Source organism: Marmota marmota, unplaced genomic scaffold, assembly GCF_001458135.2.
Source record: "Marmota marmota marmota unplaced genomic scaffold, marMar, whole genome shotgun sequence".
Lineage (NCBI taxonomy): Eukaryota > Metazoa > Chordata > Mammalia > Rodentia > Sciuridae > Marmota > Marmota marmota.
Window position 1 is genome coordinate 12,561,997 of NW_025999982.1, and position 24,488 is coordinate 12,586,484.

General features: G+C 32.4%; 1 protein-coding gene across 2 annotated transcripts in view; it reads right to left on the reverse strand.

Moving 5' to 3' along the window:
• The window catches only part of Supt3h (SPT3 homolog, SAGA and STAGA complex component), a 460,033-nt gene that overhangs the window by 381,597 nt on the left and 53,948 nt on the right, over nt 1–24,488 (reverse strand). Inside the window, exon 2 of one of the 2 annotated variants that reach the window (XM_048805406.1) lies at nt 20,408–20,496. The exons of the other annotated variant lie outside the window; for it this stretch is intronic. Within the exon in view, the coding sequence (XP_048661363.1) occupies nt 20,408–20,445 (38 nt within the window). The 5' untranslated portion in view covers nt 20,446–20,496. The remainder of the gene's footprint in view (nt 1–20,407; nt 20,497–24,488) is intronic. 2 annotated transcript variants of the gene reach the window in all.

The window sequence follows — 24,488 nt, forward strand, 5'->3', positions numbered from 1 at the left end:
AAAAAAAAAAAAAAAGGCGGGGCGCACTGAGCTTTCTTTGCCTCGGGTACTTACAATCCACTGCTGATTACACATTCAGCTTCTCCGCCCGGAGCGAAGCGAAAGAGGAAGCAGATGGGAGCAAAGCGCCCGCGGCTCTGAGCATCCAAGCGTCTCTTTTTTGATTTCTTTGTTCTTCCTACTCCTTGGCAAAGTGGTCCGCTACAGATTAACGGTGAAAGCTCTAAGAGACTGTGGGAAATCTCTATTATAGCCGCTGCTTTGAGCACCACGCTCAGCACTTCAGCAACCCCCGTACGCAGCGGCCATCTTCTCCCTCTAATTCTACTATTTCTTTCCCTACAGAAAGTCACACTGGGCAGATAGATGATGAATGAGTTAACTAGGTAAATGGGTGGGAAAGCTCTAAACATTGGAAATGATACCTGAACAAACCCTGTAAATAACAAAGAGAGAAAAAAAGGCTCTCACTCCACCTTTCACACACATTAATTCAGTACCCTCATTAACAAATGTCTAAATGCAGTAGGATAAACCTTTTAAGAGCCTTACAGATAGTGGAAATTTTTTGTTCATTCTTCCTTCTGTGCCTTACAGTCTCATGAAATAATAAGACCACAAAAGTTTATCTATACCAAAGATTACCTCAAATCAAATACTTCTCTAGGACTAAAAAGAGACAGAATAGACAAAAATGTGAGCAAAAATTCTTAAGAGATAAAGAACCATGTTTTCCAATCAGCTTATTAGTTAAAAGTTGATATTTTTATCATAATTTGCCAATCTCCTGTGTCTTACTTTTCAAGGAATTCTAAACATTTGAGAAAGAAGAAAACATATAAATTGATCCTCTTAAAACATCAACTAATTATAGAGGATCTGTTGTGTGTGAAGGGAAACCAACTGCAGAACTCTCAATGGCTTTCACCAAAAGTGCTAACGAGACAACAGATACACGCAGATTAACATTATTTTATGCCTTACCAAATTCATGTTCTCCCTTTAAAAATGTTTTATATCCCCCCGGCCTGCCCACCGTGGCCTGGAGTTACAGAGGCAGAGCCCACCCGCTCCACACCCGCAGCCTGGAGCCCTGAGTTCTGGGGCAGAGCCATGCCTCACTGCGGTTCCTTATTCACCAAAGCGCGGCTCCATAGCCCAACATCAGGAAACATACAGGCTTGAGGCTGCCACCGCCATGAAACTGGGATATCACTGCTTCTATCAAGAGACAACAATAAGGACCTGGTAAGACGTCACCAGAGGTTTCTCTACTAGGGGTGCTAACAGGTAGCCTGTGGCTGAGGTAACAGGGAGTCTTGCATAGGGTTGCCTAGCTCTTGTTTCTCCTACTAACAGCCAGATCCTATGATTACCCTCTCACTAGTCATGAAATCTAATACCTCCATATTCTTACATCCTACCTAATAAACATCTCAGCCAACACCCCAGTCCCCCCTTCCACCATCAGAAACTGTAAACCATTACGCAAACCTATTGATTATATGGTTGAAGATAACTCATCATTTCTGTTTATAATGACAAAACTGTAAATGTAAAAATAGAACCTGATATATGGCTGCATGATGGATACATTGAGTGCTATAATATTGATCTCTCCCTTAAACATGCGGTTTTAATAATCTGTTGGCACACTAAAAGACAAGAGGGCAGAAGCTATAATACTTCAGATCTACACTGCAAGAGAGGAAGACACATAGACATCATGAAAAAACAAGGGAGGAAAGTACCCCAAACAAAAGAAGACACTACAAAAATAGAATCCATAGATAGTGAAGTACATAAAATATCAGAGGAGTTCAGAATATATATAACTAAAATGATTTGGGAATTTAAAAAAGACCTAAGTGAGCTGATACAGGCAAAAACGATCACTCCAACAAAGAGATAAGAGCAAATACAAGTTGCAAGAGATTACTTCAAGAAAGAGACAGAAATACTGAAAAAAAAACAAAAACAAACAAACAGAAATCCTCGAAATGAAAGAAACAATAAGCCAATTAAAAACTCAATAGATGGCATCAACAACAGACTAGAGAAAGAACCTCAGACAATGAAGACAAAATATACAATCTTGAAAATAAAGTTGACCTCACAGTGAGGATGGTAAGAAACCAAGAACTGAGCCATCCAAGAATTATGGGATTCCATCAAAAGACCAAATTTAAGATTTATTGGGATAGAGGAAGGTTCAGAGATTCAAACCAAAGGAATGCACAATCTCTTCAATGACATAATATCAGAAAACTTCCCACGCATGAAGAATGAATTGGAAAATTAAATACAAGACCCCTATAGGACACCAAATGTACAAAATTACCACAGATGTACACCAAGACACATTATAATGAAAATGTCTAGCATACAGAATAAGGATAGAATTTTAAAGGCCACAAGAGAGAAAAAGCAGATTTTTGTAAATGCTCAATATCACTAATTATGAGAGAAATGCAAATAAAAGGCACAAAGAGATATCATCTCACCCCATTTATAAAGATTATTATCAAAAAACACAAAAAATAAATACTGGCCAGGATGCAGAGAAAGGGATCTCTCATACACTTGGTGGGAATGCAAAATTAATATACCCAAGATGGAAAATGGTATGGAGATTCCTCAAGAAACTGAAAATAGAACTATTATCCAGAAATTCCTCTACTGCTATATAACAAAAGGAGATAAAATCATGATATCACAAAGATCTTTCACTCCCATGTTTATTGCAGCACTATTGACAATATTAAAATATGGAATCAACGTACCTACTTACTCTTCAGGAGATGAATGGATAAAACAAACGTGTTCTATAAACAAAATGGAATATTACACAGCCATAAAAAATAATGGAATCCTGTCATTTGCAGCAATGAAGATACAACTGGAGGTCATTATGTTAACTTAAACAAGACAGACACAGAAAGACAAACACCACATGTTCACTTGTGAGAATCACTAATCTCAGAGAAGAATGGAAAACAACTGAGGTCTCTAAGAGACCAGGAAGTACAGAGAACAAGACGGAAAGAAAGCAGTTCAATAATGGGCAGCAAAACAGAGAATAAAAATTAATTCAGATTTTTCTATAGCACAGTAGAGTCACTAAGGATTAAAAAATCTAAGATATATTTCAAAATGACTAGAAAAGTATGAACCTCGTAACACATAAAAATGATTGAGATGGAAATGCTAACAACTCTTGATATCAAATCTGACTGGATAACTACACATTGTATACATGTAACAAGTTGTTATAATGTGCACCATAAAGATACATAAATATTACATTTCAAGTTTTTAAAATTCTAGGACTGGGGATGTAGCTCAATGATAAGAGTGCTTGCTTAATGTGTGAGGCCGTGAGTTCAATCCTTTGAACTAAGAAAAAAAGAAAAAAAAAAAACAGACAAAAAAATTGAGAGGAAGCTTCTATGAAAACTATCAGTAGACTTGAATTTGCCTCTTCACTATAAATCTCCATCAATGACACCATTCTACTAAACAATATTCTAGTTACCAATGACCCACAGATAGATAAGCCTCCAAATCTTGAATCCTCTACTTATTAGCTACGTGAACTTGAGCAATTCATACAACTTTTCCCTGAACTTGTATCCTCATTTACAAAATAAGGATAAAAACAGAACCACCCTCACAGCCTATGAAAATTAAATGATATAAAATATAAATATCATTTCTACTATGAGCTAACTATTATGCCATATGGAATTAAATATCCTCATTTAGACCTAACAATAATCTTTCCAGATACATTATGATCCCTTATAACATTTTAAGATAGTTTTTTAATATCAATATAATTTACCTAAAATCACAGAATTATGCATAGATTAATTAGACCCTAGAAATATCAAAGGTACTGAGTCTTTTCTCTTATAGCAATGGTGTCACCAAGTTGAACAGTTTTCAAAAACATTACTTATTATCTTAAAAATTAATCTGAACCATAGCCAAATTATCAGTTTCTATGATCTTTCAATAATCTAACGGCAATTATGAATACAAAGATTTTCTAGTCCCTTTACCACCACTAAGTAACACTGAAATGCCACTTCCTATCAAACTTACGAGCTGTATTAGTTCATTTCTCATTTTTGTAATAAAATACCTGAAGCTGGGTAACGTTTTATAAAAAAGAGGTTTATTTACTCAGAGTTCAGGGAATTCAAGGACATGGCACTGCATTGGTTCAACTTTGGTTAAGAACTCACGGAGATGGAATCAAAACAGCAAGAGGACTTGCAGGAGAAAGAGATCACATTTCAAGACAGGAAGCCAGAGAACATCAGTTCTAGGGTTGGACTTCCTCTCATAAGCACTAATTCCAGACCTCAGGAGAACTACCTTAATCCCTTCTGAGCGGAAGGCCTCCAGTGACTTAAGGACCTTTCACTGGGCCTCAACTCTGCAAGTTCACACTACCTTTCAATACTGCCACACTAAGACTAAAGACCAAGCCTCCAACATATTAACCCTTGGGGGACACAACTCAAACCACATCCAAATCATACCATCAGCCAAGGAAAACTCACTGTAGTTCTCTCCAATTTTCTGTTCTCCTATGTAACAAAGATCTGTATTAGAAAATCAATACAGTCAAAATTGATGAGATCAGAAGTAAGAAAAGTGGGTAACAGCCGCTTTGGATGTCACTAAAATTAACTGAAAAATATAAATAAGTCAGTTAATTTTTTATACTTCCATCTGTTCATCTTTTTTTAATGGGAAAATAACAGTACTTATTCCATAGTGTTATTATGAGAAATAGCAGGTAGCACTTTGCTTTCTTTACATGCATCAAATAGAGAAGGGATTTACAGTCTTAAGCCCACTTTAAAGATAAAGTGGGTTTATCCAATAGCACTCCATTCCCATGCTTACCCAGGTCTGAACAAATGCTTTACATTTTGTAAACAAGTCTCTAAGTTGCAGTATTATAGAAGAAGTAGACCCTCCAGACACTAAAGCATAGGGAATTTTGCTCTTGTTCTTAAAAATAAAAAAGACCATCTTGCTTTCATGCAGTTTCATACTTGCAATTTCCCAAATTATCAATAGTATGTAAAAGTTTAAACTTCAACATCTATCACCTATGCAGCCCTATGCCCAAAGAAAGCCCAGCACCTACCAGACATCCCATACCATTTACTGAACAAACAATTCAACTTAAGTTGCTTACCAGCTCCTTGTATTGGGTGCTATATATATGCACTAAGGTTTGTAACATTACAAGCATGATCTCCTTTAATGCTCACCAACATCCTTAATTGGATTATTATGCCTGTCTCAGAGATGAAGGAGCAGAAAAACAGACGATGAATAACTTGCTGCAGGTCACCAGGTTGACAGCAAACAGAGCTAGGACCAGAAGGTGTTCTGACAAAATCCAAAGCTAGTACTTTTTTCAAAGTCTCATGCTCTGCTCACAGTAAAGTTCATTTCATTTAAGGATATATTAAAAAGTTTTATGAAAAGATAGATCCTGTAATAACTTAATGGGTGACCAGAACTGCAGAAAGTGAAGACAAAGAGGCCATTACAGACAGAGAAACAAACTGAAGCACAAACACAGAAGACAGCGCAATTTTGGGAAGTGACATCTGGTCACTTCCATTAACCAAATAATCATTTAACTTAGGAGAACATAAAGGAGATTTGTAAAGATTAATGGAGAGGTAGGGAAAAAATTACTAAATTACTAGAGTACATAAATTCAGAGGTGGAAAAGCCAAATCATAATTCATAAGTCAAAGGGTAATAAGGTTAGATGAACAAATTGAAATAAAAGAAGGGAGACAAGAGGGCAAAAAACTGACAGTAACCAACAAAAATTAACAAGCCAAATAAAGTACCAAACTAATTACTGGAAAAATAATGGTGCCACTAGAAATTTTTGTTTTCTACACTACTCAACAATGTACATGTGTAAGTTTTAGGATCAGGAAAAAAATTAATTCTATTACTTAAAAGTAAAGAACAAGGAATCCTGAGAATTGGAGATTTTTGACAATTAATTCTCAGACACTTGTGCCATGATTCAATTGTAATATATGAAAAGAACTGTTTACAAAAATCAGAAAGGAGTCTTCCTCAATGGGTCCAAAACTAAGTCAAGAATATTTATTGGGGCTGGGGATGTGGCTCAAGCGGTAGCGCGCTCGCCTGGCATGCGTGCGGCCCGGGTTCGATCCTCAGCACCACATACAAACAAAGATGTTGTGTCCGCCGAGAACTAAAAAATAAATATTAAAAAAAAAAAAAGAATATTTATTAAAATGTTGTCTAACTCTTAAAAAATTACTCAAATGCCCAGCCAATACATTATAAAATATACACAGCTACCAGAACTGATCAAATATGGAAAATGTGTGTGGGTTACCAAAGTAATCATTATTTTTCTAATAATGTGAATGATAAAATGTGAAAACATCACATATGGCAGACTAAACCTTTCACCCATGTACTCTTTGGAACATATGAAATATTTTTGAAATCTCCAGTTTTATCTTTACATTTCTTGCCAACTTTATCTTAATCTCACAAGAATCTATGTTAGGTTACCACAGAATAAAACTAATGGTTCAAAAGGATGGATCATTTTTATACAATAACTTTTCATTATTCCTGACAGAAAGTCATAAAATCACTCCAGTATGATGTTAAAGACAACAAAACAGGGGCTGGAGTTATGGCTCAGCAGTAGAGCACTTTGCCTCGTATGTGTGAGGCATTGGGTTCGATTCTCAGCACCACATATAAATAAGCAAATAAAACAAAGGTCCATCGACAATTAAGAAATATTTTTTAAAAAACATCAAAACAAGTACAAGTATTCTACAGAATTACATGAGGCAGGGGCTGGGGTTGTGGCTTAGTGGCAGAGCACTTGCCTAGCATGTGTGAGGCACTGGGTTCAATTCTCAACACCACATAAAATAAATAAAAGTCCATTGACAACTAACAAAAGAAAAAGAATTACATGAAGCAATACTTTTTTAAGCAATGATCTTAAACTGATGATTATGTAAAAACAATATTACCAAGCTATAAAGTAAGTAACCCTGGAAACAAACAAAAATCTTAAAATAATTAAGTATACAAGATCTTATGTTTGATTAAAGATACAATATCTTATGTTTGCACACACAAAAATATAGAATATGTTTGCACACATAAAAATATAAAATATTCACTTGAATAGAAAAATAAAAATCTAATAATATGAAAATGTTATAATACCCCCAAAAAGGAATATTAAATAGTCACTGAAATGATGCTAGAGATTTCTAATACATTCAGAAAACACAAAATATGATAATTTTTAAAATCATATAAGTATCAACATATACATATATATGTCTCAAATACATATCGAAAAAATAAAATTTTCATATCTAGTAAAAATAATTTTATGTATTTTTATGCTTTTCATATTGCCCAACATTTTGCTGGAGTTTTATTCCCCACAGTATATAAACATGATTTATAAAACAACAGGGTCTAGCAAAAGTAGCCCTTTAAGCAATAGGAGGCACTGGACATGAAATAGGTTCCCAATTCTTTCTTCTTACAATTAAACTATATCATCAGACCAACATCTTTTAATTGCAAAAGGGAAAAGCAAAAAGGTTAATACTGTAGAATTCAATAAGTTCACCCTATGATTTACCACAACTGAGTTTTATAATATCTTTCAAGTCTTAAAAAATCTAAACATAAACCTGTTGTTTAAATTCAAGTTCAGTTTGAACCACAAATCACATAAAGGCACTGTACATTGCTTTGCAATATCCCAAATGATTCTTGCCATTTAAGATGACTATGAGTTCAATTTCAGAGAAAAGTGTCCACATCCACTAGATAACTATAAAATTGAAAATGGGAAAGAGTGAGTATTGGTAAGCAAGTGAAGAAATGGAATCTTAGGATATTGCTCATGGTAATGTAATATGACGTAGCCTCTGGAAAAGAGTTGGGAGTTCCTCAATAAATTAAAAACAGAATTAGTACATGACCCAATATTGCACTCCTAGGTGTTATCAGTATCCTGACTCCTAGGTGTTATGACAGTCTCTGTTATCAGTAACTATTTAGGGGTGGATGAATAGGAAGTGACTGATTCATGGGTTTAAAGTTATCTTATGTGTTGATGAAAAAGTTCTGGAACTAGATGATGATGATGATGATATTTAATTTTACATTACGGTAAATTTTTATTATGTACATCTAATCACAATTTTTATAAGTAGAGGAAGAAGGCTTGGTTAGGTCAAGTTCCTGAGAAGTAAAATCTAAGACACCTCTTTACACAAGGTCACCCACCCACCTCCTAGAAAAGAGGTGAGTTATTATCTCAGGTGTCTCTGGGCAGATAGCTCCCAGCAATTTCATGGTGGTGTTAACAACTCATAGCTGTGAGTCACCAACTCCACAGTGAGGGCGAGGCAGAGATACACCATCCAGGTAAAAGGAACCTACATGAGGTACCAACAGTATCTATAAGGAAGAAAACACACGGGCTAGGGCTGTAGCTCAGTGGCAGAGTGCTTGCCTAGCATGTGTGAGGCACTGGGTTTGATCCTCAGCACCACATAAACAAATAAATAAAAGCATTCTGTCCATCTACAACTTCAAAAAATTTTTTAAAAAGAAAAAGAAAACACAATTTAAAATTAAGGGACTTACCTACAGATCACATAGCAACTACAGCTCTAGTATGAATTAACTCTCTTTCCCTTATAGCTTATGCTCTTTTCCATCCCACCTTTGCATGGCTTTCACCTATTAAAACACAATGGTAAGGGTTATTTCCCCTCCTATTCCCTATCCCTTGATTTTAGTTTTGAGTTTCTGTTTAATCATTTTGGATGTTCAGGGGTGGGTTTATTTGTTTTGGGGGTGAAGAGGAGAGAGGGAATGATTCCTTCAGCTCTGATATGATCTTTCTCTTCCCTATCAAATTCTAGTTCATGTCACATCACTGCATAAAAGTGGTTGCTCAAATTTGTGTCCATAAAACCCCTGTTCATAGCTATGATTTAACATTATGTTTATAAAACTGTCTTTTTAAATTGTCATATAACTGAAAGCAAGGATGAATTGGCTTTACTGATATTTATATTATTGGTATGCAGCACCCAAAAGAAAATTTAAAAAAATTTGTTCATTTAAACTATACTTTATTATAATGTAACTTATACCCACGTGTATAAGTTATATACTTATATATGAGTTATATATAATAAGTATATATATAATAAAGTATATAATCTGTCAATGCCCTTTATTCAAGTGACTTATAATCAACAAAGCTTTTTCAACTAGCCTCTGCACTAGACCACAGCAGACCAGACCAAACCAGAATAATACAGTCTTGGAAATAGTCTACTCCAGAATGGAGTAGTCATTCATGCTAAGTGACATATAACCAAATAAATTAAAATGAGCTGGTTTTCAAAAAATCATAATTCATAAAAACCAATGAGAAGAGACATAGTTTACCTGCATCAGTATGACAGGAAGTCCCCTCTGTTTTTATCCTATAAGTAAAGCAACTACAAAACAACCTAGTCATTTTCCATTCCCTATTTATGCTTCTTCAGTCATTTTCTGTCCACGAAGCCAGCTTCCTCTGCTTACCTCGTTGGTACACTCATTCTATTTTACAGAATGAGGTATAGCCTGATTCCAGAATGGCAAATAAAAGCCAATTGCATTTTTAAATTTTTTTATAATTTTATGAATACATTAAAAAATATCTAAAACTACTTGCTACAAGAAAATACTATAGATAACAGTAACTATTCTCTTTCCACTCACCCAAATTAAAGAACTGTTAATTGTGGAAACCAATTCATCATAGTGAAGAATTTTACTTAAATAATTTAAAGGCAAGATAAATCACTTTAAAATTATGCTCAAAGATAAACACACTTCAATGTATTAATCCAAAAAGTTAGACATAATTAATTTCCCACCACTATATTATTGTGTTTGAAACTAACAATACCAATGACTACTCTAGTGCTCTAAATGGCTGGTATTATTCTTCTGAAACTAAACAGCCTATTAGCAGGCACTAACACTTCTCTAAAGTTTTTTTTGGAGGCGGGGAGAATTTTTTTTTTCTTAAAAGGAAAGGGCAAGAAGAAATTATTAAGAACCTGGAGTGAAAAATGAAAGAAATAATAGTCAAAATGAAAGAAAAAAAACCCACACAAATAGAAAAGAATGGCTTCAGTGATTGTATTTTCAGTTCTTCACACTATCAATAAAATCATTTCAATAATTAAGAATGCCAAAAAACAACTTAAGAAAATGCACAATGCCATTGTAACTAGTTTTTCTAAGCACCAATGGTACAAAATCTATACCAATCTATAATATATTTGTCATTAAAACCCACTTGAGAGAATTCTGGGATTGGAGTCCCCTGTGTTTCTCCTTTGCTGGCAAAGCAATAAAACTTTGTTTTCCTTTATCTTAAAAAAAAAAAAACTTGAAATAGTATTCAATATTACAAATGTTACGAGAACATAAGAAATAAGCAGGGTGAAACTTCTGAACTTGAAAATAGCTGACTGCAGAAATTCAACCTGAAGAACATAAAACAAAGGAAGCATTAATTCTATTTCTGTTAGATCCAAGATCTGATCTTTAAACTCTGAAGACACAATGTTGCAACAGGAATCATTCATGGATAGGATTTTCCTCCATTCTTTTTACATTTGTTTGTTTATTTTCCAAAGGAAAATCCAAAACGAGGGCAGTGTTATCTATCTGAAAGCATAAACTCAAGAAAAAATACTGACCCTAGCATATAGAATTTCAAAATCTAAAACACCAAACTAGCTACACTATTTGAAATATGAAATGTCTGCCTTTAGCAGATAAACTAACAGCTTTTGCATTATTAAACACAACTCATTTCATATCACCACCCGCATAATATGACATCATATTGTTTCATATCAGCTTTAATATAACTGTAATATTTATTATTTCTACTTAACAATTACTTCATTTAATGTGGGCTCTTGTGTTTTTAATTTTTCAAGAAGTGACAAAAGTCATTTAACAAATATATCTCCCCAAATTCATTTAGATGTGTCTATTCTAATAACTTTCAAGAAAATGCTCTTTTTGTCAACTTCTTTTTTTAACTTATTTATTTACTTTAGTTTTCGGTGGAAACAACATCTTTATTTTTTTATTTTTATGTGGTGCTGAGGATCGAACCCAGCGCCACGCGCATGCCAGGCGAGCATACTACCACTTGAGCCACTTCAACAATGGTTTCAGAGTTTCAACAATGGTTTTCAGAGTTTCCTTTTCTTCTATGATGATAGTTCTTTTAGGAACCCAGTACTTTTCATTACAAAATCCTCATAGTGCCTTCTACTATATATTATTCTCCACATTGCTATCAGACATTCCCTTCCTTAAAAATCCAATAATAGGAGCAACATCATAACCAACATGGCAGGTCAGAAATCAATATAAGCAAGCAGGGGTTTCCATCCTCATATCAAATAAAGCAGACTTCAAGTCAAAATTTACCAGAAAAGATAAAGAAGGACACTGCATACTGCTCAAGGGAACCAAACATCAACAAGACTTAACAATTATAAATATATATGCCCCCAAACAATGGAGCATCTCCGTTCATCAAACAAACTCTTCTCAATTTCAAGAGTCAAACAGACCACAACACAATAATACTGGATGACTTTAACACACCTCTTACACCACTGGATAAATTTTCCAAACAAAAGCTAAAAAAGAAACTATAAAACTCGATAATATAATCAATAAAGATACTACCTTGCATTCTATCAGATCATAATAGAATGAAATTAAAAATCAATGATAAAATAAAAAATAGAAGCTACTCCAATACCTGAAAACATACTAAGCTATTAAATGAACAATGGATTGCAGAAGACATCAAAGAGGATATTAGAAAATTCTTAGAGGCAAATGAGAACACCAATACAACATATCAAAACCTCTGGGGCACTATGAAGGCAGTATTAAAAGGAAAATTCATTGCATGGAGTTTTCTTTAAAAAAAAAAAAAAAGGTCAACAAATAAAAGACCTAACATTAAATGTCAAAGCCCTAGAAAAAGAAGAATAACTCAATTCACAATAGCTAAACTGTGAAACCAACCTAGAGGCCCTTCAATAGATGAATGGATAAAGAAATTGTGGTATGCATACACAATGGAATATTACTCAGCATTAAAAGAGAATAAAATCATGGCATTTGCAGATACATGTATGGAGTTGGAGAATATCATGCTAAATAAAGTAAGCCAATCCCAAAAACCAAACTCTGAAATTTTTAAAGTTTCAAAACTCTGAAATGTTTTCTCTGACGAGTAGATGCTGATCCATAATGGCAGTGGGGGAAGGGAGCATGGGCAGAATAGAGGAACTCTGGATAGGGCAAAGGGGAGGGAGAGAAAGGAGGGACACGGGCTAGGAAAGATGATGGAATGAGATTAACACCATTACCCTAGGTACATATGTGAAGACCTGAATGGGGTGACTCTACCTTATGTACAACCAGAGAAATGAAAAATTGTGCTCCACTTGTGTAGTATGAACTGAAATGCATTCTGCTGTCATGTATAACAAATCAGAACAAACCAATCAATCATATATTCCTATCAACAGATACAGAAAAAGAATTTGATAAAATACAACAGCACACATAATAAAGATCTTATCAAACTAGGAACAGGGAATTAACTTCCTCATTTTGGTAAAAAAATTCAACAAATCATACTTAATGGCTGAGAAATTAAATGCTTTAAGATTAGTAACAAGGCAGGGATATTGCATTTTATCATTTCTATTCAATGGTGTACTGAATGTTCTAAACAATGTAATAACACAAGAAAAAGAAATAAGAAATTTAAGGATTAAAATGGAAGAAAAAGAGCTCTTTGTTCAAAAATGACATGATTTTGTAGGAAATCCCAAAACTCAATATAATACTACTAAAAATAAGAAGCAATTATAGCAAGGTTATAAGGTAAAACGTTAGCAAAAAGAAATTAATGCTTTCCTGTACTCCAACAATAAACAATTAGAAGATGAATTTTTTTAAAGTACCATTTACACATTAGCATAAAAACAGAATATTTAGGAAAAACCTAAAAAAGTATATAGAAAAAGAGCTGTATGAGGAAAACTAAACAACTCTGATGAAAGAAATCAAACATCTGAATACATAAAAAGATACTGCATGTTTACTGATGGGAAGGATCAACAGTGTTAAAATGTCAGTTCTTCCCAACACTATGTACACGTTCATTAAAACTCCAATACAAACCCCAACAGGTTTTGGATATCAAGAAAGTGAATGTTACTTTAATATAATAAGGGCACAATAATGTATTGTAGTACTGGCGAAAGAATAGACAAATAAATGAATGGGTAAACAGAATCCAGAAAGAGATCCACACAAATACAATCAACTGGTCTTTGAAAAGCACCTGGAGATCCAATTGACAGTTTTTTCAAAGAGATGCTAGAACAGTGGGATATTCAAGTAAAAATCAAAACTTAAAAAAACTAACCTGCATATAGACAATGACCTCCCCACACCTTTTTATAAAAATAAATAAATAACTCTAAAGGAGTCATAATCCTAAATATAAAGTCATAAAATTCAAAACCCTAAAACTTCTAAAAAATAACAAAACATTTAGTGACACTGGCACTTCTGAATAAAAGAATTCTTGACACACACCAAAAGTATGGCTTGTGATAAAAAATTCCTAAGTTAGACTTCATTAATATGAAACACTGCAGCTTTGTCAGGCACACTGCACAGAGAATGAAAATGCAAGCCACAGTCCAGGAGAATATATTTGTAAAACACACATTATATGGTTTAGGACATACTCAAAAAACTAAACATAGAATCAACCCTATGACCCAACAATTCTACTCCTAGCTATATGTACCCAGAAGAACTGAAACAAAACTCAATCGATATTTATGTCAGTGTTCAACTACAGCATTATTCACAATAGCCAAAAAGTGGAAACAACCAAGTGCCTATCCAACAGATAAATATAGTAAATACAAAGAATCTTCTAATTTAACAATACAAAAGGCAGCTTAGTTAAAAAATAGGGTAAAAGACACGAAGAAATCTTCACTAAAGATATATAGATGGCAAATAAGAATATGAAAAGATGGTCAGCATCAAAATGTAGAATTTGTAAAGTAAAAAAATGTTTGAGATACCATTATATACCTTATTATGGTTAAGTCCAAAATGCTGAGAACAGCAAATGTAATAATGTAGAGCAAGAGGAATTCTCATTCATTGCTGATGGGAGTGCTAAAGAATACAGCCACTACAAAAGATGGTTTAGTAGTTTCTTATGAAGTTAAACATATACTCTTACCAAAAAATTTAGCAATTGTATTTCTAGGTATCTACTTACAGGAGCTGAAAATTTATGTCACAGAAAAGGCTGTACTTAAATATTTACTGCAGCTTTATTCATAAATGCCAACTGGAAACAACTAAGATGTCATTCAATATGTTAGTGGATAAACTATGGTACATCCAAACAGTGCAATATTATTGAAGACTAAAACAGAAATGAGCTATCAAGCTACAAAAAGACACAGAGGAAACTTAACTGCATATTGCTAAGTTAAAGAAACCAGTCTAAAGAGGCTATGGTATTCTGGAAAAAGTAATGTCACAGATAAGAATTAAAATATCAATTGCTAAAACGGTTACATTGGTAAATTTGTATACTTGCGCATATGCACACATATGAAAAATAAATTAGTAAAAATAAAGTGGAGAAAAGATCATTGTTTACAGGAATGGGAAAGGGATAAATTTGTGGCACACAGGTAAATTTAAGTGCAATGAAAAGACTATGTCTGTACTACAGTACGATACATTACATTACAAATTTGGCAAAATCCATAAAACCTACAACAGGAAGAATGAATTCTAATAAAGACTTCATTACAATAATATTGATATTGGTTCATCAACCATTAACAAAAGTAAGGCACCAATGCAATACATTAACAAAGAAAGTTGGGGGTTGCTGGAGGTAAAGGAAGGAATTTATGTGAATTCTTTCTCAATTTTTCTATAAATTTAAAACAGCACTTAAAAAATAAATTAATTTGTTTAAAACAGTTCTTTTTGACACTTTCACTAGTCAAATTTTAAAAATATTTAAGTAATTAAATAGCAAATGCTATAGTATATATACATTCAATAATTCATAAATTCTTTCAGAAATATGCCATCTTAATTCTTTTCAAGAATGAACTTAGAACAAAACTGAGCAAGAGTCCTAGAAATATAAAATGGTACCAAAAGACAACAAAATATACACATCTATATTGATGACTTATTATTAGGTAAGGCTTCAGTGCTCAGATGTTTATTTTCCTAAGTGAATATTATAACTTTGAATGACAAAACTTTTTAGCTTATTAATTTTGGAAGAAAATCTTCCCTACATAAGTATTTTCTAATCTTTGTAAACAATCTAAATGTTCCTCCAGCTCTAGTCTATCAAATTACTATAACAGTGATTACCCTTTTAAAACTTTATTAAAGTAGAAAAGGCAACCAATCTGTCTTCATACTAAATGACCCTGGATGAAGCTCTGAGTTTCTGTTATATTTTTTTCTTTTGTTTTCCTCCCAAACAGGTTATCCTTACTACTTCCATTGTTTTATGTGTCTGTCTTATTATCAAATACTGGGAGGAAGAGAGAATTGTCTAAATAATCATGTTAGCACTTTATCATAAATGAGAGCAAACAAGCAATGACCAGATTTTGTAAGAGAGAAGGAAGGTGGCAGGAAGACTTTTCCTTTATAAAATTACATAAGACCAACAATACTTTTTCAACTATCTGATCCTTAGCTATGTGTCTAATAACTGGAAATGCTTAAAATAATCATGCATAAAAAAAGGTGTACAATAATATGAATCATAAGCTGTTACTTAAAACCATTGTATGTCATTCATTGTATACATATCACAGTTTTTTTTCAAACCTTAAGTATTAATACAGTAAAGGATTGAAATTCAGATCAAAACATGGGTTTACTTGATCTTCACCAATAAAAAACATACAGATAACACAGTAGTTATTATCATCATCACAAATAAATAATACTCAAAGTCCAGCTAAAATAGGTGATTCTTCAGAAAGCTAATTTTGGAGGTTATTATATCCATTGGTGGGCACAACAAATGATTCTGGAAATTAGGTAATATTAAAAATTTTGCCAATCAGGATAAAATTAAAAAATGATCAAAAAAGAGGAAAAGTAACTAATCACAACCATCAGTAAGATTTCTTTTACATATATTATACTTGGGCATTAAAGTCAATGAATTTTTTAAAAAGCAAACATTTCTGTGGATAAGAGGAATAGGAAACAACATCCTACTAGTGAAGTAAAAATGAAGAATTAAATAAAAACCAAGATTTATAATTTAGGGATGGAGTCTAAGCAAGATTATTTATTTGTATACCAATTTTATCCTTAAAAGGATGTCAAGGGAATTTATAACTATATACAATATAATAATTAGGTGACCAAAAAGAACTTGCACTACAAGTTCATTAGATGGTTCAGTTTAGTAGATGATTATTAAACACAACAGACGTCACCTTCCACATGAAAATAGACTATTTTAAAAGATCTTGTCGGGGTTGGGGATGTGGCTCAAGCGGTAGCGTGCTCGCCTGGCATGCGTGCGGCCCGGGTTCAATCCTCAGCACCACATACCAACAAAGTTGTTGTGTCTGCCGATAACTAAAAAAATAAATAAATATTAAAATATCTTGTCAATACTTTGAAGAATTCCATTTTAATTTATAAGAACCTTGATCATGGCACTATGGTTGTAGCTTAGTGGTAGAGCGCTTTCCCAGTATGTGTGAGGGGCGGTGTTTGATCCTCAGTACCACATAATAAACAAATAAAATAAAGGTATTATGTCCAGCCATAACTAAAAATATTTTTTTAAAACCTTTGATCATTATTAAAAAATCTTAATTAATGAAGTTAGGTAAAGGAATATAACTGCATTCATGTGAGTGCTTATCAGCTTAAACAGTGAATTTTGAAAGTTGACACATTTTTTAATGGTTATAGGAATTTGAATTGAAACTGAAATCAAATAAATGTATTAAGAAAAATGTATTCATATGCATAAATAGTAAATTTGATAAAAAATGGATGATGAATAGCTTAGACTATACAAATATAAGTATCAATTTTATATTTTAGTTTATACTTTTATCTTCATATTAAAATTTTATTCAGAGAAAAATATAATTAATTTTTATAAACATATATGTGACAAATACAAAATGAAGATGTTAAACTGTTTTATAAAATCCCAACTTTAAAAATTTTAAGTTTGGTCACCTGCAGTAACGCACGCTTGTAATCCCAGTGGCTTGGGAGACTGAGGCAGGAGGATCACAAGTTCAGAGCCAGCCTCAGCAATTTAGCAAGGTCCTAAGCAAATTATTGAGACACTATCTCAAAATTTAAAAATTTAAAAAAGGATTAGGGGTGTGTGGCTCAGTGGTTAAGCGCCCTTAATCCCCACACCCCCCCCCCAAAAAAAAATCAAGTATTTTTAGAGGAACAAATCAAGCATCTGTTGTTCATTTATCACTTTTAATATTTTTAATTAATTCTTTTAGGCTATAAACAAGTACTTTTAAATTAATTGATGTTAAATAATTACTACTAAAATGCACTAAATTACTACCAAATAGTAGGTTTTGAAGCAGTATTTCATGAGCAGATGTCTATTTCTCTATCTATGAAATATTAATTTTAAATGTGTTTTGCTATTTAATATTATCAGAGGTTAACATCCTTTTTTTGTTCAAGTCCAGATGATTCACAGTTCTGGCTTCGTGGCCCATAGGATTTCTGTGAATTTAGGCTCTACCAGCACAATCTGAAAGTGGACAATAAGTAATTAAATGAGTGTAACTGTATTCCACTAAAACAAGCAGCTGGACTGCTACAGTAGTTTTCCCCCTCCTGCTACCTCTACTGTATTTATAGAACCCGTGGTCTAATATATATCATTTTATAGAATAAATTGCTGAGGCTGGCTCTGAATTTGGGATCCTCCTGCCTCAGCCTCCGAAGCCACTGGGATTACAGGCATGCACCACTGTGGGGGACCAAACTTGATATTTTTTAAACTGGGATTTTATAGAACAGTTTATCATCTTCATTTTATATTTGTCACAAGTAAGTTTAAAAAAATTAATTATTTTTTGCTCTAAATAAAATTTTAAGATAAAAGTATAACTGTAAAATTGATACATATATGTGTATAGTCTAAGCTATTAACTATCCATTCTTTTTTTAAAATTTACTATTTATACATATAAATAAATTATTCTCAAACAATTATTTGATTTCAATTTTAATTCAAATTCCTATAACCATTAAAAAAATGTGTCAACTTTCAAATTTCACTGTTTAAGCTGAAAAGCAATCAAATGAATGTAGTTATGTCCCTTTACCTAACTTCATCAATTAAGATTTTGACACATTGTTTCATAAAAGTATTTAAGTATATTACTGACTTCATAACAATAATTTAACATGCATCTCTTTTAAGAATAAGGGCATTAGCACTCACAAGACTAATTTCAAAATAGATGGCATGGTAGAAGATAATGCTAAGTGAAGTTAGCCAATCTCAAAAACACAAATGCCAAATGTTTTCTCTTATGTATGGAGGCTGACTCATAGTGGGGGAGCATGGGAGGAATACATGAATTCTAGATAGGGTAGAGGGGTGTGAGGGAAAAGGAGGGGGCAGGAGATTAGCAAGGATGGTGGAATGTGATAGACATCATTATCCAAAGTACATGTATGAAGACAAGAATCGATGTGAACATACTTTATATACAAACAGAGGTATGAAAAATTGTTCTATACGTGTAGTAAGAATTGTGATACATTCCACTGTCATGTATTTAAAAAAAACAAAAAGACTAATTTCATAAATATTCCATAATATAACTGATATCAAAGGTCCATATTTGAGTTTTCTCAAATAGTCTACAACTACCTTATGAAACTCTCTTTTCAATCTAGCATCCAATCAAGATTCACATATCTAGCTAATTTCTGAGAGATAAAGACCAAATATTTTAAAACAACCTATTTGTATATAACATACGCTCTTTTCTCTCCCAGGCATTCTTTGGAAAAACTATACAAACACAATTACTCCAGTACTCTTGCAAGAACAATTCAGCAATGGAAGGATGTTACAAAAGAAGTGGGGGGAAATTTGGATTCCAATTATCTCTGTAGATCGTTTCCCCCATAAAACTAGAACAAAACTGTAATCTTATCTTAGATGGTTAAACATATTAAAAATATATAAGAGCATTCACTCATCAAGCACAAAGGTTTCTGACCTGCCAAGGTCAGAAGAAATTTTAATACTGGTATCACTAATAACTTCGTAATAACAATGATTAATTCTTCAAATACATCATTTTATATAAAGGAACAAAATTTTGTAAAAGTCTACAATGGAGTTTCTCTACCGTTCACTGAAAACAGCCACTTTTTAAAGATTTAAAATACTTTTTTTAAAACCTTTAGCTTTAATTGTAGCTTTAAATTTTGTGATTATCAAGTTGAATGAAGTTTTAATCATCCCATAAGGCTGGATAACTTGCATATTAGGCCCACATGTTAACAAACTGAATTCTTCAGTAATTTGTTTCAATGTTTTTAAGCTTTTCCTAAAATATGAAATTATACTTTAAACAATGCCTTATTATACAATATTATAAGAATATATACTTCTGATAACAATTTTAGTATTCATATTCATAGAATATGAAAATTTTAGCATCCACTTCCAAAATTTTTAAGGTCAAAATGAAGCAATTTGTCACTGCTAAAACATCTGAGAATTTAAGATTTTCAACAGGATACTGTCAAATTTATCAAAACAAAGGAAATCAGTATTCTAACGTTTCATTTTCAATGTATGTTCTATACACGTGAATGCAGAGTATTTTCCAGCGTAAATTATATACAAACCTTAGGAAAAGGAGTCCTAAATCTGCAATTGCCTTCACTGAAACCAATGAAAAATCTATACACGGCAATGGAACTGGCATGCAAATAAAAGAACTGTCAAGACATGTATTCCGAAAAATAAGCCTACAATAACTATTTTAAAGGCTGTGTGTGGTCTCACCCATATATTTTGGCAAGATGCACTTTACCCAACCACAGTTAAGATTCATCCAAAAGCAGTGGCACTGGAGAGCCTCTGTCTCACCTGTCAAAGTTGAATAACGTTGTTCCAAAGACCACCATGAGTCCATGGAGAAAAGCCACAATGCTACAGCTGTTATTGATAAGCAGTTTCTAAAGGAAAAAAAAAAAACTTCAAACAATTAAGCAAATCATCCTTAATAGAGATTTAGATAGACAATGATATTCACATTTAAATGATGAGGTGACAATTACCATGCCAATTCTGAAATAAAACATTGACAAAAATTTATAGATTGGAATCTCAGATGGGATGTTTCATAAGCAACACCAACTTATAGTCTTTTCTATTCTTCATCTAATAAAATTTCTATACATTTATCAATTTGAAAACTCTATTATGTGCTCTTATGTAAGCTTTAAACAACATCCTTTCTAAAGCCTCAAAATATATCTAAATTACTAAGGTACCAAATTCATCAAAATTGCTTAAATCTGACAGCTAAGAGCACAGCAGATTAAGGTTTATAAAAGTAACTCTAAATATATTAAAACCTGATTTTTTATTGGTTGTTCAAAACATTACAAAGCTCTTGACATATCATATTTCACACATTAGATTCAAGTGGGTTATGAACTCCCATTTTTACCCCGTATACAGATTGCAGTATCACATCGGTTACACATCCACGTTTTTACATATTGCCATACTAGTGACTGTAAAACCTGATTTTTTAAAGAAGATGTCTTAATACTGTTTTGACCACATTATAAAAGCAGTTCACATTTTTGCTTTAGGTTACTGGGTAAGGTACAAGTAGATTAACATAAAGAGCAATAAAAACAATTACTCTGAAATGTCTCAGTGGATAATTCAAATGCCACCCCTCACCCCATTCTGGCAATAAAGGACAACTTAAATCATAATGAAAATACCTGGCTATATAGAAAGTTTCAATAATCAATGATCAGTATCTCAAATTTTAACTCTTTTCCCTTCTAGATGACAATATCTTCTAACACTATTACATACGGAAACAATTCAAATGAAAAAGAGAGATGTCCCTTTGTGACTTTTCCAAGAAAGCTAATACTCAAAAGGTTCTCATGTAGAGCACTTTCACCCACAATCAAGTCCTATAACACAAAGGCAAATTACAGCACTACTGCAATATACTGTGATGTCCCAGAGTTTCAATTACTGTTTTCTCTTAGGTACAAAAGTTCTGAAAAGATTAGTTTCACTTTTCCCTGGATACGTTTACCAGCAGCGTTTGGATATTATTTTTCTTTGGTTTTGTCAGTAGCATGTTTGATATAAATTTTATTAAGTGGTAGTGTATGTAACATTGCATTGTGGGTAGTAGTTTCCTGCTTTAGTCTAGCCACATCCTTAGCTGTCATATGAGCATGTTTCCTATATTTTCTGCAAGTTGTCACCTTTTTTTTTTTCATCTTACAAAAGTGACAGCATTAGAAGATGAATTGTTCTGATAAACATAAGAAATATACAATACTCTTACAGCTACATTAATCAAGTATGGATCATGCTGCATTTCAAAGAATGATCAAAGAAAAAAACAAAGTAATCCTGTGGGTTAATATCATGTGAAACAGTGTGTTAATGTAATTAGCATAAAGGAAGGATTCAAGAAAGTCAAAGCAGTTAAAAGAAAGAAAATCTGTGTAACCAGATGCCAATATTCTTTAACAAATGAGGTATACTATATCAATCTGCATATATTGTATATAACAATTTGCAATGAAAGTCAAAAGCTTCAAATCTACTAGATAATTCATTAGTGCGAATTAATGTCAATATCCCTTAGAACTTTCAGAATCCACTTTGACATTGTATAAGATGTCAAAAAATGGAAAGAGAAACAAAGAAAAAAAAAAGCAAAACAAAAGAAAACCTGGAAGAAAGAAAGAAGGAGGCAGGAGACAAGACAAACAGAAAAAGGGAGAGACTGATACTGATTTAGTATTTTCTCTCCTGGCATCCAATTTCTACATAATATCACATTTAGAAACATAACTGCTCAAACTAACCAAATGAATTTATTCAAACAATCAAGGAAATGATGACATTTGGGTTTTACCATGATCAAATTAAAACAAACTGAACAAAATAAAGTTATTCTCATTAACAAAAAAGTACAAAATAGTACCTTATATACTTAAACAACTCAGACAAATAAGCATCTAGTTGTATATATACACATATACTTCACTAAAACAAGGAAATGGAATGTCTCAATAAAAATTTTAAAAACAAAACTGTACATATTTTACTAATACACAAAGTTTCAAGTCATCAATACATATTGTATAAGCTTAAGTAGCTATATATATAATCTAAAAAAATTGTCAAAAAAATATCGAATATCAAGTTAATAAGAAAATCCCTTGCTAAAGCCTCATAACCAGAATATTTAAGCAAAGTTAGAATTTCTACAATTTATAAAATTGCTACGAACTATCTGCTATTGTTTTCAATTAAAATAAATTTTTAAAAACAGCAAATATAAGTAACAATCTCTTTTTAAAAAACCCGAAATGGACACAGTATTAAGAAAATAAATCCATTATATTAAAATACAATCATTACTTGAGACAATAAAAATGAATTCAAAACATAACAATGAAAACACATGTAGCACTTAAAACATTATTATACTGTTATATTCTATATGTCTTGGTATTTTTAAAAGCTCTACCAATTTTGACAAATTTTATTAATATAAAGTAATGGAAAGCAAGACACTAACTGTTTCAGTTTTTTGGACACTAATTTCAAGTCCAAAACTATTTTAACAGCATTAAAAAACGTAATTTATACAATGGAACTTACAACCAATGTCTGATTATAAGGATAGTATAAATCTATAATCAAGGGCTTTATCTACAATGACTGCACTGAATCGAGCTCTCATCATCATATGTAGTAAGCCATTTCTAATGAAACATTATTGATTATCAAATATGTACCCTGGGGTTATCACTGTATTTTTTTTAAATTTTTACTAAAAGAGATATTTGTTCCAAAGAGGAATGATTTAGGACGTGAAAATACATGTGGATAATAAATATAAAAACTTTAATAAAACACATGATTTCACTATCTTTCTCCTGCCAGAATTTGATGGGCCTTAAAAAACGACAGAAAGGACATATTCAACAATATCTACTTAACTCTTTTAAATGAGTATAAATCCTCACCGAAAGATTAAATGCAGGAGGGTTACCTTTACAAAAAGAGAACAATCTATTAAAAGACAAAAGAGACGTTAAAAATTATTTAAATTTATTTCAGGTCCATTTGGAGAACCAAGTACATAATAAAAAAAAATTTAAGGAAGGGAATATTTGGCAATAAAAGGACTGTGAGAAGTGTAAGAGAATCTTGATGCAGAAACTGAAAACTCATTTCTAAAAGAAAAGCATGGGACTAGGGACGCAGCTTAGGGATTGAATGATAGCATATTCAAGTCCCTGGGTTCAATCGCCAATACCAAAAAAAAAAAAAGAAAAGAAAAAGAAGGAGAAAAGCATTTATTTGCTTACTATAATATAACAGCTACCCAAATTTTTTCAATTGTCTGTCTCTGCTACTAAATGTGCATATGGAACTATGTTTGGAAATTCCACAAATTATATGGACAAAATCCTTTTATTTACTTTTGATAACAGAGATCACACCTTATTTATGAAAGAGGATAACTAACTTTTCTCTCCACTGCAAGAATACTGCTTGTTAAATGAAAACTTTTACTTTTTAATGTAAAATGTGTTCACATGCACAACAAGAAATGATCAAATCTAAATTTAAAATAAATCACCAACATGTATTTATGGAAGTTCATTCTGAAAAAGTTCAGGATATCTAAATAATAAAGGACTAAATCATTCCCATGTCCTCCCACTGTATTTTGAATAAATTGAAAATGTTTTTGAAGAATCTTCTGAATATTTTTGTCTAGTTATCTTTATCTAATATGAACTAAAAATTGATAATGAGCTGTGCTAGGAAGAATACACAGCTCTAACACCCTTCTGTGCCCTCACTCTATGGTACACTCCAAATAATATTTTGTAATTCACTGTCTCCGCCCATACTCCCAGTCATTTATTTCTCGCCAACT